The 13529-nt window shown below is 47.4% G+C and overlaps 1 protein-coding gene across 10 annotated transcripts in view; it reads right to left on the bottom strand.

Moving 5' to 3' along the window:
• Nucleotides 1-8140, bottom strand: part of Fbxl2 (F-box and leucine-rich repeat protein 2) — a 68247-nt gene extending 60107 nt beyond the window's left edge. For 5 of the 10 annotated variants that reach the window (XR_379878.3, XR_379880.4, XR_003948012.1 and 2 more), the window contains exon 1: nt 8030-8124. Coding sequence is in view for 2 of the 10 variants with exons in the window: in XM_006512295.2 (XP_006512358.1) it covers nt 8030-8032 (3 nt within the window). In the remaining 8 variants the exon portion in view is untranslated. Of the gene's footprint in view, nt 1-8029 lie in introns of all 10 variants that reach the window. The other 5 variants (XR_379879.3, NM_178624.6, XM_030244622.1 and 2 more) reach the window with 5 other exon arrangements.
• Nucleotides 8141-13529: the final 5389 nt, after the last annotated feature.

The raw sequence follows: 13529 nt of genomic DNA on the forward strand, positions 1-13529 counted from the left end.
CTGGAATTACAGGTGCTGTGAGCTGTCCACCCAATGTGGGCGCTACTCCCATTTTCTACAAGAGCACCCAGAGCTCTTGACTACCGATCCATCCCTCCAGCTTCAAGAAAGTATATTTCTATACATTAATAATGGACAACTTTTAAATGAAATCAAGTGGGCAACCGTACTTATAATGACATTAAAATGGATAAAATACTTAAAATTAATTTGATAAAAAAAAATTATAAGAGCTCCATACTGAAATTTTATTCTGGGGTTGGGGAAGTAGTTCACTGGGTAAGATGACTTGCTGTGCAAACACAAGACCAGAGTTTGAATCCCAGCACCCACTTGAAAAAGTCAGACATGGCTGTGAAGGTCTGTAACCACAGCACTGCGTGGTAGCCGTTCCCAGCTCAGCTAACCAGCCTGGCTGAATCAGGGAGAAAGGAAAGGGGAAAAGAAAGAAAAAGAAACAGTAAAAACCCAGTTACATTATGGGAATGTGTTTGTTTTAACCCCAGTTGTGGGCAATGGGGTGGCTTCACATTGTTCACAGCAGCTGAGTATGATTTGTCTTGTGCTCTGCCAGGGGCGTGGCTCTGCCAGCTGAAGATAGTTTACACTTGCAATTCCGGTGACTTTTTTTTTTTAACTGTAACCAGCTTTATTAAAGATACTTTTCATAAACAATCATGGTATTTCAGGCAGGACATGGGCAAGACAATCAACAATATACAAGAACTTCCAAATTCCCTTCTTGTATAGACTACCAAAATCAGAAAGCCACCGTAAAACGTCTCATTCAATGCTTTGAAAAGGGGGAAGTAGCTTAGAGTGAGGGTTGACATTTCACATTTAGGATGTTGTTTAGCAACTTTTCATAAGCCGACCCTGACTTTCAGGAAATGAACATGGCAGAATTATCAATCTGAAGACCCACAATGTTTTATAGAAGGAACCAGTGCTCTTCTGAGAACACTTGATGAAGTTACTGCAAAGTCTACATTGCCCAATATACTGGAAAACCAATCTTGGGGGCCAGGTTCCAACAGGTCTCTGGTTTTTAAGGGAATTAAGTCTATGTTGGTAGTACAGGGGGAAGAGGATATAAAAATGAATTTATAGTTTTCCCAGACCACAAGGCATTTTGTGCCTTAGTGGCCACATAGGTCAAGACCAGGATAGCTCTCCTGGGAGCCAACAGGAGTCTTTCAAAATTCTCAGGGAAAGAGGTTTCATGTCCTCAGTCCACCTTGGGAGAGATTTTCTTAGTGACACATGACCCTTCCCCCACCCAGTAATGAAGCGTTCTATGTGCTTACAATATCGCTTAAAAAAAAAAGTAAAACGAAATTCTGCATTTTTATAAAACTTGATAAAAAATAATATTTCAAACTGTACATCCGGTGACTCTTGAGAAGGTGTAAGAATGCCAGCGCTCTGAGAGAGGCGCTGGCTGCTGCTCCCCCAACAAGGGCACTGTCCCCAAGGAACTCGACCTCCCTACAAGCAGGAAGTAGTCTAAAGGGATCTATGCTGGTTTCCACCCCACCCCACCCCTGCCAACCTTTCTCATCTACTTAGTTTTGGGGGTTGGAAGGTATTGGAGTGGAGAAGGTGGTTGATATAAGAACCCAATAAAGAAAAAACAAAACAAAACAAAAATAAGAACCCAATAAAGTAACCAAAAAGTACAATTAACAGTGGACAGGACTGAAAGTCCAGACACAAATTCTTACAGCCGGGAGCTATTGCTTTAAATGGAAAAAAAAAAAAGTCTTTTCAAGAAATAGAACCGGAGGTCAGGATATCCTCATGAAAATAATGGGGCTGGACGTTCCCTCCCCAACACGGACGATGTGAACACAGGATTAACAACGACAGCCTGCGTGTAAGAGCTATGAGACAGTCTTAAACTAAGGCGCCATAGGCACAGGCAACAGTAACAACAAAGCAGGTATGGTGGACTTCATTAAGATTAAAACCTTCTTGATACAAAGGGCATCGTTTAGAAATGAGAAGGAGGTGGGTGTAGTGGCACACACTCCTGGAACCCCAGCACTTCAAGGCAGAGACAGAGGCAGGAGGATTGCCACAGTTTGAGGCCACACTATCCATATAATGGGAGTTCCAGGGCACACCTTGAGGGAGCAGGGTGATGACCACAGAGGCGACAGAGACAGACACAGAAACAGACGACTAGTCATGGGTACTGCATACAGCATGTAAGGCATCCCAGGACACGCCACAGACCTCCACAAGAAAAGGGCAGGCCAGAACTGGGGAGAGGAGTGGGTAAAAACACCTGCTCAGCAAGTGTGAGGGTCTGAGTTCAAATCCCCAGCACCCATGATAAAAACAAACCAAACCAAACCCTGGTTGAGCATACTGGGACCCCCCCAGCACTGCGATGAGTGTGCGGTGCTAGAGGCAGGGGGTATCCAAGGAACTCTCTGACTCCCAGCACTGGGCTGAAATGATAAGTTTCAGGCTCAGTGTGAGACTCTGTCTCCAGGGAAGTGTGACAGATGAAGATATCTAGCACCCTGCTCTGGCCACTACATGCACAGACATGGGAACCCTCACGCACATATTCACTCAGCTCATGACACCACGCACACATAAAGGTTACCCAATGGAAGAACTGGCAAAGAAGTCGGAGATGACGGTCTGTGCCTCTAGGCCCAGCTACTTGGCAAGATGAGGCAGAAGTGTTCACTTGAATCATGATTTTTGCGACCAGTCTGGGCAACAGAGTAAGACCCATCTTATAAAATAAAGGGTGTCCCCCAGTGGACAGCGCTTGCCTCACGTGTAAAGACAGATCTGGTTTTCACCCCTGCACAGAATACACTGGCTATACTGAAGTCCACCGTAACCCTGGCATTTGGGAGGGAAAGGGCTGGGTATTGGAACATCAACGTTATTCTTACCTACACAACAAGCTTGAGGCTGCCTGTGATACTAAAGACACTGCATGCACGAGCGCACACACACCTTTGATCCAAGGACTTGGGAAGTTGGAGGCTGGTGGATCTCTAAGTTCAAGATCAGTTTGGTCTACAAAGTAACACCCTGTCCCAACAAACAAACAAAAAAACGTCAAAACTCACAACTGCCTGTTAACTCCAGCTCCAGGAGACCCAGTGTTCTTTTCTGGCCTTTTCAAGCATCCACCCTCATGTGCACATAGCCACACATAAAAATACAGATACAAATTAAAAATAAATCTTAAACGTTGGGCAGTAGCAGTGCAGGCCTTTTGTCCCAGCACTTCAGAGGCAGAGGCAGGTAGATCTCTGTGAGTTCCAGGACAGCCTGGTCTACAGAGCTATTTCCAGGATACCCAAGGCTACACAGAGAACCCGTCTTGAGAAATCAAATATTCAGTCAGTCAATCAATCTCAAAACAACAAACAAGAGAGCAAGCAGGCTGTGGCTAAGGCAGTCGAGGGTCTTATCAGGGAACTTCTACTGTTCTGACTGGAGAAGGTGCCCATCAGATTCCCTTCCTGACATTTTTGTCCATGCTACAGATTGCCACTGTCAGCTTTGGTCAATCTCAGGGACTCATTTTTGCGGTGGGAGGCAATTACTGCAGAGACTCATACCTGGTCAGACTGCTGGGAACAGCTGACTGTTGAAAGCTGAGCCCTAAAAAGGGCACTGATGTCACCCCCTCCAATGCTCAAGGAATGTGGTGGTGGACGAAGGTGGTGGAAAGGAAGGAAGGAGCTGGGGGGAGGGGCTGTGAATGCCATCTTCTGAGAGCTCCCAGCAGCTGTGACTCTCTGTACACACGCAGCCTGCAGAAGACTGGCCATCATAGAGCAGAGAGCAAGCCATGGCCGTTCTCACACAGAGAGTTACATAAATAACAGTAAACAACACCAAATTGAATTCTGCCAGGCATTAGCACCATCCCTGCAGCCTGTCAGAGAGAGGACTGGGAAGGGATCGGTCTTCCTCTGGCTCAGTTAACAAGACACTGAAATTCTTTTTAATCTTTAGAGGAAGGAGGATGGCTGAGAGCCGCCATGTGGGTGCTGGGAACCACACCCAGGCCCTATGCAAGAACAGCAAGGCTCCTGTCTTAGTCAGGCTTTCTATTCCTGCACAAACCATCATGACTACGAAGCAAATTGGGGAGGAAAGGGTTTATGCAGCTTACACTTCCACACTGGGTCCATCACCAAAGGAAGTCAGGACTGGAATTCAAGCAGGTCAGGAAGCAGGAGCTGATGCAGAGGCCATGGAGGGATGTTCCTTACTGGCTTGCTTCCCCTGGCTTGCTCAGCCTGCTCTCTTATAGAACCCAAGACTACCAGCCCAGGGATGGTCCCACCCACAAGGGGCCTTTCCCCCTTGATTACTAATTAAGAAAATGTCTTACATTGGATCTCATGGAGGCATTTCCTCAACTGAAGCTCCTTTCTCTGTGATAACTCTAGCCTGTGTCAAGTTGACACAAAACTAGCCAATACAGCTCCAAACCACTGACCCATCTAGCCAGCACCCAAGCATTGAACTTAGTTAGCATTTCCTTTTATTTTACTTATATGTATACATTTGTAGGAACATATGTCATGTGTATGCAATACCCAAGAGGTCCAGAAAGGAACAACAGATTCCTCAGAACTGGAGTTACAGGCTGTCGTATGGGTGCTGAGAACCAAGGCCTCTAATTTTTTTTTCACTTATTCTTTTTTTATTCTATGCACATAGGTGTTTTGCTGCCACATTTGACTGTGTACCACTTGCAAACCTGATGCCTGCAGAGACCAGAAAAAGGTGTCAGATCCCCTGGAAATAGAGTTAGAGATGGCTGTGAGCAACCATGTGGGTGCTGGGCATTGAACCTGGGTCCTCTGGAAGAGCAGCCAGTGCCCCTAACCACTGAACCACCTTTCCAGCCCATTTTCGGAGATTCTTGATCTGAATGTAGCACATACTTCAGTTGGGAAGGCTTTGATGTGGAGGTTAAGCTTGTAGCTGAGTTCCAATCCTTTCTTGGCTGCTGACCTACTACTCTGTGACTAGGCAAAGCACATATTCAGTCTAGGTCTACCATATATGTCTAGTAATGTCCATCTCGTAGGGATGGCCCAAGAGGGCAGGAATTCAATGGGATACGCCCAATCTGGAAGAGAGGTAGTGTGAGATTGGCTGAAATTACTCTTCCCATCAACCGCATCGGGAACAGAAATCCAGACTCCATCATGGTCAGCGAGCCCAGAGACCTCACGGTGGAAGCCTCTCTGCCTCAGCTAGCACCTCCCCCTCCAGGTGCCGAGGACTGTGGGCCTTGAGCTAGCCAGGCAAGTGCTCTGCCACTGAGCTACATCACAGGACCCTTTCACTGTGAGACAAGCTCTCTCTAAACTACCCCAGTTGGCCTTGAATGTAAGACCTTTCTGCCATAGTCTGTGTCGGGAGCCTATATGCCAGCCATCCTGGAACCCAGGAGGCTGAGGCAGGAGAATCACCACACATTTGAAGTGCAGATGGCCTATAGAGTGAGTTCTAAATTAGTCAGGGCTATTAAAAAAAATCTGCCTTAAAAGGTAAAAACATACAAACAAAAACCTCCCAGAGCCCAGTTGGTAAAGTGCTTGTCACAGAGGTCTGAGGACCTGTGCTTGACCCCCAGAACGCACATAAAACAAACAACCATAACCCCGAGCGTGCTTTAATCCCAGCAGAGGAGTGAGGTGATCTCTGGGGCTCACTGGCCGGCCAGCCTAGACGAAGTGGTGAGTTTCAGGTTCAGAGAGAGACTCAGACTGAAGAAAAAACAAAAGCAAACAAAAAACAAAAACAGGTACTGACACCTGAGGTACAACACTCAAGTCTGGCCTCTGACCTACACACACACACACACACACACACACACACAAATACACACACACACACACAGAAGGGGGGTCAAAGAAGGCAAAAACAAAAAAAAAGAGAGAGAAAAAGAAAGGAAGAAAAACTATAATGTAAAGAGGAAAACTATCATTAAATATTTCAGATGGAAATTTCTCCCAAATTCATGCTTCCCACACCTGTAACCGGACCCAATTATAGACAAAAATCACAAAATCAGAACGAGGGGTGCAAACTAGGGGGAGACATCAGACGGAATGAACTAAAACGGGAAAAACATGTGAGATACAACATACAATTTAAAAAAATAAATTTCTCTTATAAACTAAATAATAACAACAAGACTCGTTGGCAACAAAGTAAGACATTCTAACACTTAAGGTGTTCCAAATGAACTAAATAAACCAACCCCTGGATGTCTGTATACAGCAACCACAGAGGAAAGTTAGGAAGAATAATAAGATGAGATGAGGAGGAAAAAGAGGAAGAGGGGGAGAGGGACTGAGAAGAGAGGGGCAAGCAGGAAGAGAGCAATCTAAAAAACAAAACAGCAGCAGCAGCAACAACAACAACAAAACAATACTGTTTCGTTCTGAGCACCAAACAGCACTATATAAAGAAATCATGAGTTCTGTGTCCACAACCAGCAGAGTTCTGGAAGCAAGCCGAGATGCCGGACAAACTCCCAGAGCTGTCCTAGGCAGAACTGCAAACACATCCCCAACCCTGGGAGCGCAGATCCCTTCCCTTTGCCAAAGGGAAGGATACAGAGTCAGGAAGGGCCAGGCACGCCCACTCTGCAGACAGCACCTAAGCCAAAGCTGAGAACTAGACGCAAATCACTCCAGAAGGCTCGGAACCAAAGCATTCCAAACAAGAAAGAAGCCTCTAGCTTCTACTCCACAGCATCTCCACAGGGGAACACAGATGCTCTACAGCACAGCCCACTTGTGTGTGGTGCCTGTAACCACAGTGATGCGGAAGTCATGGGTGAGAGTGAGGACCCCCCAGCCTAGCCAAGTCGGTGAGTCCAGGTTCAGTAAAATACGGTAGACAGGGATGGAGAAAGATGATCATTGACCTCTGAACCTCACACCGTGCCTACACACACACACACCAAGCAAATCCCATCTAATCACTCATGGCAGATACATATTTTTTTCCTTGCATTATTTATATGGAGGACATGCCCTGTACAGAGAGAGGTCAGAGGATAATTTACAGACTCTCTGCTCCCGACACTCATGGGTCAGGGGTAGAAAACTCAGGTCATCAGGATTGGCAACAAGTTCCTTTAACCCCTGAACCATCTCACCGGACCTCTAGATACGTATTTCTTAAAATTAGGCACTTCTCCATTAGCTGACCCTCAAATATCCTATTCCCAGGAAGCGTCACAAACCAGGGAGCCCACTTCTCTTCCAGATGGGGGACTCTCAAGAAATCACGGCGTAACCTTGCCCATTAGAGCCAGCACCCAAGCCAAGTCAATTAAGGCTTCAAACAAGAAGCTAATGGAGGCCAGGTGGCCTGCCCACAGCCTTTCAAGTTTATTGAGCAAAGCTAACGGCTTCTGTAAGGCGTTTACAACGTACTAATGACAGATTCATTAAATCTCTCACTGAAAGTGCAGCACTCAGGAAAAAAAAAAAAGTTCAGCTCAATGCTTTCTATTTTTATAAAAGGGGTGAAAGGGTATCTCTGAAGCCACCCATTAAATCCCGTCGTGCTGGGAGCCCCGTTAGGACGTAGAACTTGAATCAAATGCATGGTTCGGTATTGACATCATTGCATAAAAGCAGCCTGAAGTACGCAGCCTGAAATGTGTGGCTGTGGGTATCTATGTAACCACACCCTCTGGTGGCTTCCCGGGCACGCTCGTGACGAACAGCGTCACCGCGTCGGGGTGGTCCACAGAGTGGAGGTCCCGGGTGTGCAACAGAGAGCACAGCGTCCCGGTGCCCCCTGGCATCCAGGACCTGGGAACCTGGTTTCTCAGGACCGATCTCACCAGCCTTGCCCTGCCCTGCTCTGCCCTGCCCTGACGCGCCCGGCCTCATCCGACCCGGCCCTGCCCTGCCCTGCCCCGCCCAGCAGCCCTAGGCGCTTCTCTGCGTCCTCCCCTAGGCGCCCAGCATCTCCGCTGCCCCGCAGGCGCGGGCCCCAGACTCACCATGGCCGCGAGCGCGCCCACAGCCTGAAGTCACACGGCGCCGGCGACGCCCGTTGTCCTGGTGACGCCAGCCCGACGCCCCGCCCCGGCCTCAAGGTGGGCTCGGAGACCGCTATTGGCCTGCGACTGCCACGTGATCCGTAGGCACGCCCTTCGGCCCGCCCACTTCTCCTTGCCCCACGCAGCTCTGAGGAGGGAGCTGGCTGCCCTGGGGCTCCACACCTAGTCCTTTCCCATCACCACAGCATCAGCATCACCTTGACGCCCTTACAACCGACAGGTGTCCCAGATATGCACTGGCCAGAGCAAAATACCTTTGTGGATTCTCTCTATTAAAATAAACAAACAAACAAGGGGCTGGAGAGATGGCTCAGTGGTGAAAGCTCCTCTAGAGGTCCTGAGTTCAATTCCTAGCAACAGCATGGTGGCTCACAACCATCTGTAACAGGATCTGGTACCCTCTTCTGGTGTGTCTGAAGAGAATGACAGTGTACTCATATACATAAAATAAATAGTTTTTAAAGGAACAAACAACAACAAAACCCTAAATTGTTGGAGCTGGGAATGTGACTTTTAGTTGGCAGCCAATTGCCTCGGGTGCATGAAGCCCTGGGTTCCATCCCCAGTGCCACATAAACCTAGCATGGTGGTGTACACCTGTAACCTCGGCATAGGGAGGTGAAACCTGGAGGACCAGATAGGTCATCCTCAGCGAGCTCGAGGTCAGCCTGGGATATATATGACCTTGTCTTGAAAAACCAAAACCAAAACCAAAACAAATACCAATCACCCAAGATGGCACTCAATTGTTGAGGCCGTTTTAAATGATCAATGAATCCGATCACAGTAAATGCCTGCACCTGAAATGGTCACGGCTGGTATTCTAATCTACTCGCTTGCATGCTTCCAATTAAATACATTCTGAAACATGCATTTATTCTATAAGCTACTTCCTTTGATTAAAAAGTATTATCCTTAAACTGGTGCCAAGTGGCTAAGGTGGAATCCTAAGTACTTGGGAGACAGAGGGCAGCAGGGTCTCTTGAGTCAGGAGTCCAAATCAAGACTGACCAATATAGAGAGACCCCATGTCAAACACATAAACACATTGATATGTGTAGTCTTTGTAGCTCTTTTACTGATGTAGCTTAATAAGCATAGTTTCTAATTTAGTAAATCAGATGGCAATTTGTTGGGTTTTTTAAATGTGGCTGAATAAAATTTGGATACCCTCAGATCCAGTCCATCAACCTGATAGAGAAGAAATATTTAGTATAGGAATGAGGTTCAGCTGGTAGGGCGCTTGCCTAGCTCGCATGCAGGAACCCTGGGTTTGATCTACAACACTGCAGAAACCTTGTATGGTGGTGTCTTAGGGTTTTACTGCCGTGAACAGACACCATGACCAAGGCAACTCTTATAAAGGCAAACATTAGCTGGGGCTAGCTTACAGTTTTAGAGGTTCAGTCCATGATCATCGTGACAAGAAGCAGGGCAGCGTGCAGGCAGGAGCCGAGAGTTCTACATCTTGACCCACAGGCAGCAGAATAAGATCATATCTTCCAGCCTCAAGATCTGAAGCAAAAGTATGTTGTCTTCCTGCCTCAAAATTCGAATCATGGCTGTGATCTTTCCATATCTGGACTGAGTTTCATTCCAGATAGAGTCAGGCTGACAATCAACAGCCATCGCAGATGCTCATGAACAGTAGGCTGGAGGGTCCGAGGTTCAAGGTGATCTATCCTCCTTGCTGCACAGGAAGTCTGAGCCAGTGTAGGCTCCATGAGACCCTGGCTCAAAGCTAACTAACTAGATATAAAAATCACCCTGACATCTCCCCTGCGGTGCCTGACAGACACCACTGGCTTTACATTCCCAAGGTTCTTGCTCCCTGGTCTTTCCAACCTCAGCAAACACTTCTAGTGTTGCCTGGTTGCTCTGATCAAATTGTTCTTGATGCCCTCCCCGCCTTTCCACCCTTTGACCTTGCTTTCCATTAACAAACCTTCTCAAATCTGTCTTTAAAAAAAAAAAAAAATGAGGGTGTGGTGGTGCAAGCCCTTAATCCCAGCATTTGGAAGACAGAGATGGGAGGACCTCTGTGAGCTTGAGGCCAGCCTGGTCTACATAGTGAGTTCCAGGACATAAAGAAACATTGTCTCACAAAAATAAAACAAAAACATGTCCTCAAGGGCAGGGGAGATGGCTTGGACCATCAAGTACTTGTCACACAGGCAGAAGGACTTGAGTTTGGTCCCTAGGACAGGTATTCAAGAGAGAAAAAGGTCAGTCATGGTGGCCTGCAATTGTAACCCCAGTACTGTGAGATCTGAGACAAGAGCTCCCTGGAGCTCGCTGGCTACTTAGTAAGACAGCGTGAGACCTTGTCTCGGAAAACAAGGTGAATGGTACCTGAGGAGCACCCAAAGGTATCCTTTTGTCTTCACATGCGTGCGCACACACGTGTGTGCAGACATACACATGTGGACCCCATACACACACACACACACGCCCATGCACAGACACACACACTATCCATACAACTGCAGATATAGAAAGTGTATATCTATATCTTGAAATCTATTTTCTCATCTTATTCTCTCACTGACACCATCATCTCCTGCCTAAATTTGTCTCTTTGCCCTACGGTTTGAACATCTGTGTCCAAAACTCATGTTCAGACTGAGTACAGAGATGGTGGCCAAGAGGGGCTTCTGTTGCAATGGGAAACAGTTAACACAGAGACTCATGAGTTAATCCAAGTGCTGAGAACAAGTCATTTCTGCTCAGCCCTCCAAGGACCAGGGGCCACTAGGAAGGAAGAGAAGAGAGACTGCAAGACCCAGAAGACAGGGAGAAGCTCTGTGAGACACTCTCTTCGACACATGGCCATTGTCATCACAGACACACAGCAGCTGTGGCTACCTGCACAGAGATGAGAAAGTAGAAGGGGCTACTTGGGAGGAAGAAGGGGATAAGAGAGCAATGTGGGGTGAGTATAACAATACAGCATGTGTGTGTGTGCATGTGCACACATGTGAAATTGCCAGAAAATTAAAATTTTAAAAATGAAATAAAACATTAATGAGCCCCGCCCTAGTGGCCTTGATTAGTGCTTTTATAAAAAGGCCTTGTTATGCCAGGGAAATGTTAGTAATCCCCAAAACCACACGCAGGAGCCGATCTGATGCAACTCACAGCAGGGGTTTTGTTCTATTTGCACTAGATCGCCTCCTCCCCCACACCTCCCAACCTGCCACTCTCACAAAGGACAGTTTGGGTAGTGAGGAAGCCCCAAATGTCTATCAGGGCGAGGCTTTATAGTAAGCAGAAAGCAGGGAATATGTGTACAAGCATCTAATTGGAAGCTCCTGTGGCCTTTAACATAATTGGATGGTGCTGGGAGTCCTATCATAAACTTAACTTCTGTCCCCCTCTGCCTTGGTGGTCGTTAGGCAGGAGGTAGAGTTGTAACCTGGGGTGCAGGTTTGTTGGGGGAATAACCTGAAGACACTGATCTTGTTGAGGGTATAACCTGAAAACTCTGGTCTTGTTGGGGATTAACCTAGAGGCTGGAGCTAGGCTCAGGTTTTGTTGGGGGCAACTTGGAAACCAATGCTAGGTACCGGCCTGTTAGTTGATCTGAGTTCAAACTTAGGTCAGGTTCTCTAAAATGGAGTCTGAACTTAAAAGCTTTGACATCTCATTTTGAGATAATGAGCTCTGTGACTTTGTATCCTCTGCCCTGTGAGGATACACTGCTTGTCCTTGCTGGAGAAGGAAGAGACAAGACACCATCTTGGAATCAGAAAGCAGCCCTTATTGGGCACTGAACCTGCCTAGGCCTCAGTCTGGACCTTCTCAGCCTCCAGAACCATACGAAACGGATTTCAACCTCTTATAAATGACCCAGTCTGTGGTGTTTTGTCACAGCAGCAAGAACAAATTAGCACAGTGCCCACGTGTCTTCCCTCTGGTCTGCTACACAATGGTAAGGTTTCAGTTGCTTCCTTGGCATTTAGGACACATATGCAAACTCATCCAACGGTCTCCAGACAGTTGCTCACCTCTCACTGTGATGGAATACCCCAGTAAAAGCACCTTAAGGAAGGAGGGGCTATACTGGCTGACAGTTTGAGGAAACCATTCATCATGACAGAGAAGGCGTGGCAGCAGGGGCATGGGGTAGCTCCCCACATTGTCACATCACATCCACAGTTGGGAAGCAGTGGGTGTCTGCTGCTCAGTTTGCTCTTCCAGTCAGAGACTCCTGTTAATGGACGGGCACTCGAACTTTCCACCTCAAGTAACCTAATCCAGAAACCCCCTCACAGACACACCCAGAGGTTTGTCTCCTACGTGATTCTAGATCTTGTCAAGCGGACGATCAGTATTAGCCATCACAATCAATAAGCCCTTACATGCTGTGGGGGGCGAGGGGCTCACACATTTCACTAATGGCAACTGACATCTCCAGGCACTGTAACAGACCACAGAGCTACTTGTGCTAATGTAAAGGAAGCTCACCCGACGGAGCTGCAGATGTCTGTAGTCGTGGGACAGGCAAATGCAATAGCAAGGCTTGGCTGCCTGCCTCCATCTGGCATCATCTCTACTCTGTGTCTGCCCTCTTACAGTGATCTTGGATTGCAGGGTCGGCACATCTGGTAGACAACCATCTTGTAATCCTGGTGTACCAAGATCCCATGGGAGAAGGCAGTCACCTGACTGCTGTTTTAAGCCCTCTTTAATCACGTATGGCTTTGCTTCCTTGACAATAGAATCTCGAACAAGATCTTCGAAGACTGCTGAGGACAACGACGATGCTGAAGATGTGAGCATCACCTTTTCTGTTTGGTCTGCTGGGGTGAGCGAGTGAATGGACCTCAGTGGTTGGGACCTCCCACAGTGGGGTCTCCGGCACAGGACTCCAGTAACACCCTACACTAGCTCACATTCTTTCCTAAGGAGCCTTAAACCTGCTAAACTCTAGTAACCAGCCTCTGCTCCCTTCCCTACCTTATACAGTGTCTAGCTATGTAACCCAGGCTGGCCTTGAACTCATGGTAACTCTCCCAGCTCCGTTCCTCCCTGAACCCAGCTCACTGCTTACATCTTGACACAGGCAGCACAGCTGAAGGCCCTGATGGTTGCAGTCTGTGGTCTTTGTGAATGCTCATCCTGGCCCTTCCGGATCTGAGGGGATACTTTGTGTACTTAAAAAAATGTGGACTTGGGGGCTGGAGAGATGGCTCAGCCGTTAAGAGCACTGATTGCTCTTCCAGAGGTCATGAGTTCAATTCCCAGCAACCACATAGTGGCTCGCAACCATCTGTAATGGGATCCAATGCCCTCTTCTGGTGTGTCTGAAGACAGCTATGGTGTACTCATATCCATAAAATAAATAAATGTTTAAAAATATGAGGACTTCATTCAAACACATACTACTTACTAAAGCAACATAGTTATGAGCCCAGGACACTCACTCAGCTATTCCTAC

The sequence above is a fragment of the Mus musculus genome, chromosome 9 (genome assembly GCF_000001635.26).
Source record: "Mus musculus strain C57BL/6J chromosome 9, GRCm38.p6 C57BL/6J".
NCBI lineage: Eukaryota > Metazoa > Chordata > Mammalia > Rodentia > Muridae > Mus > Mus musculus.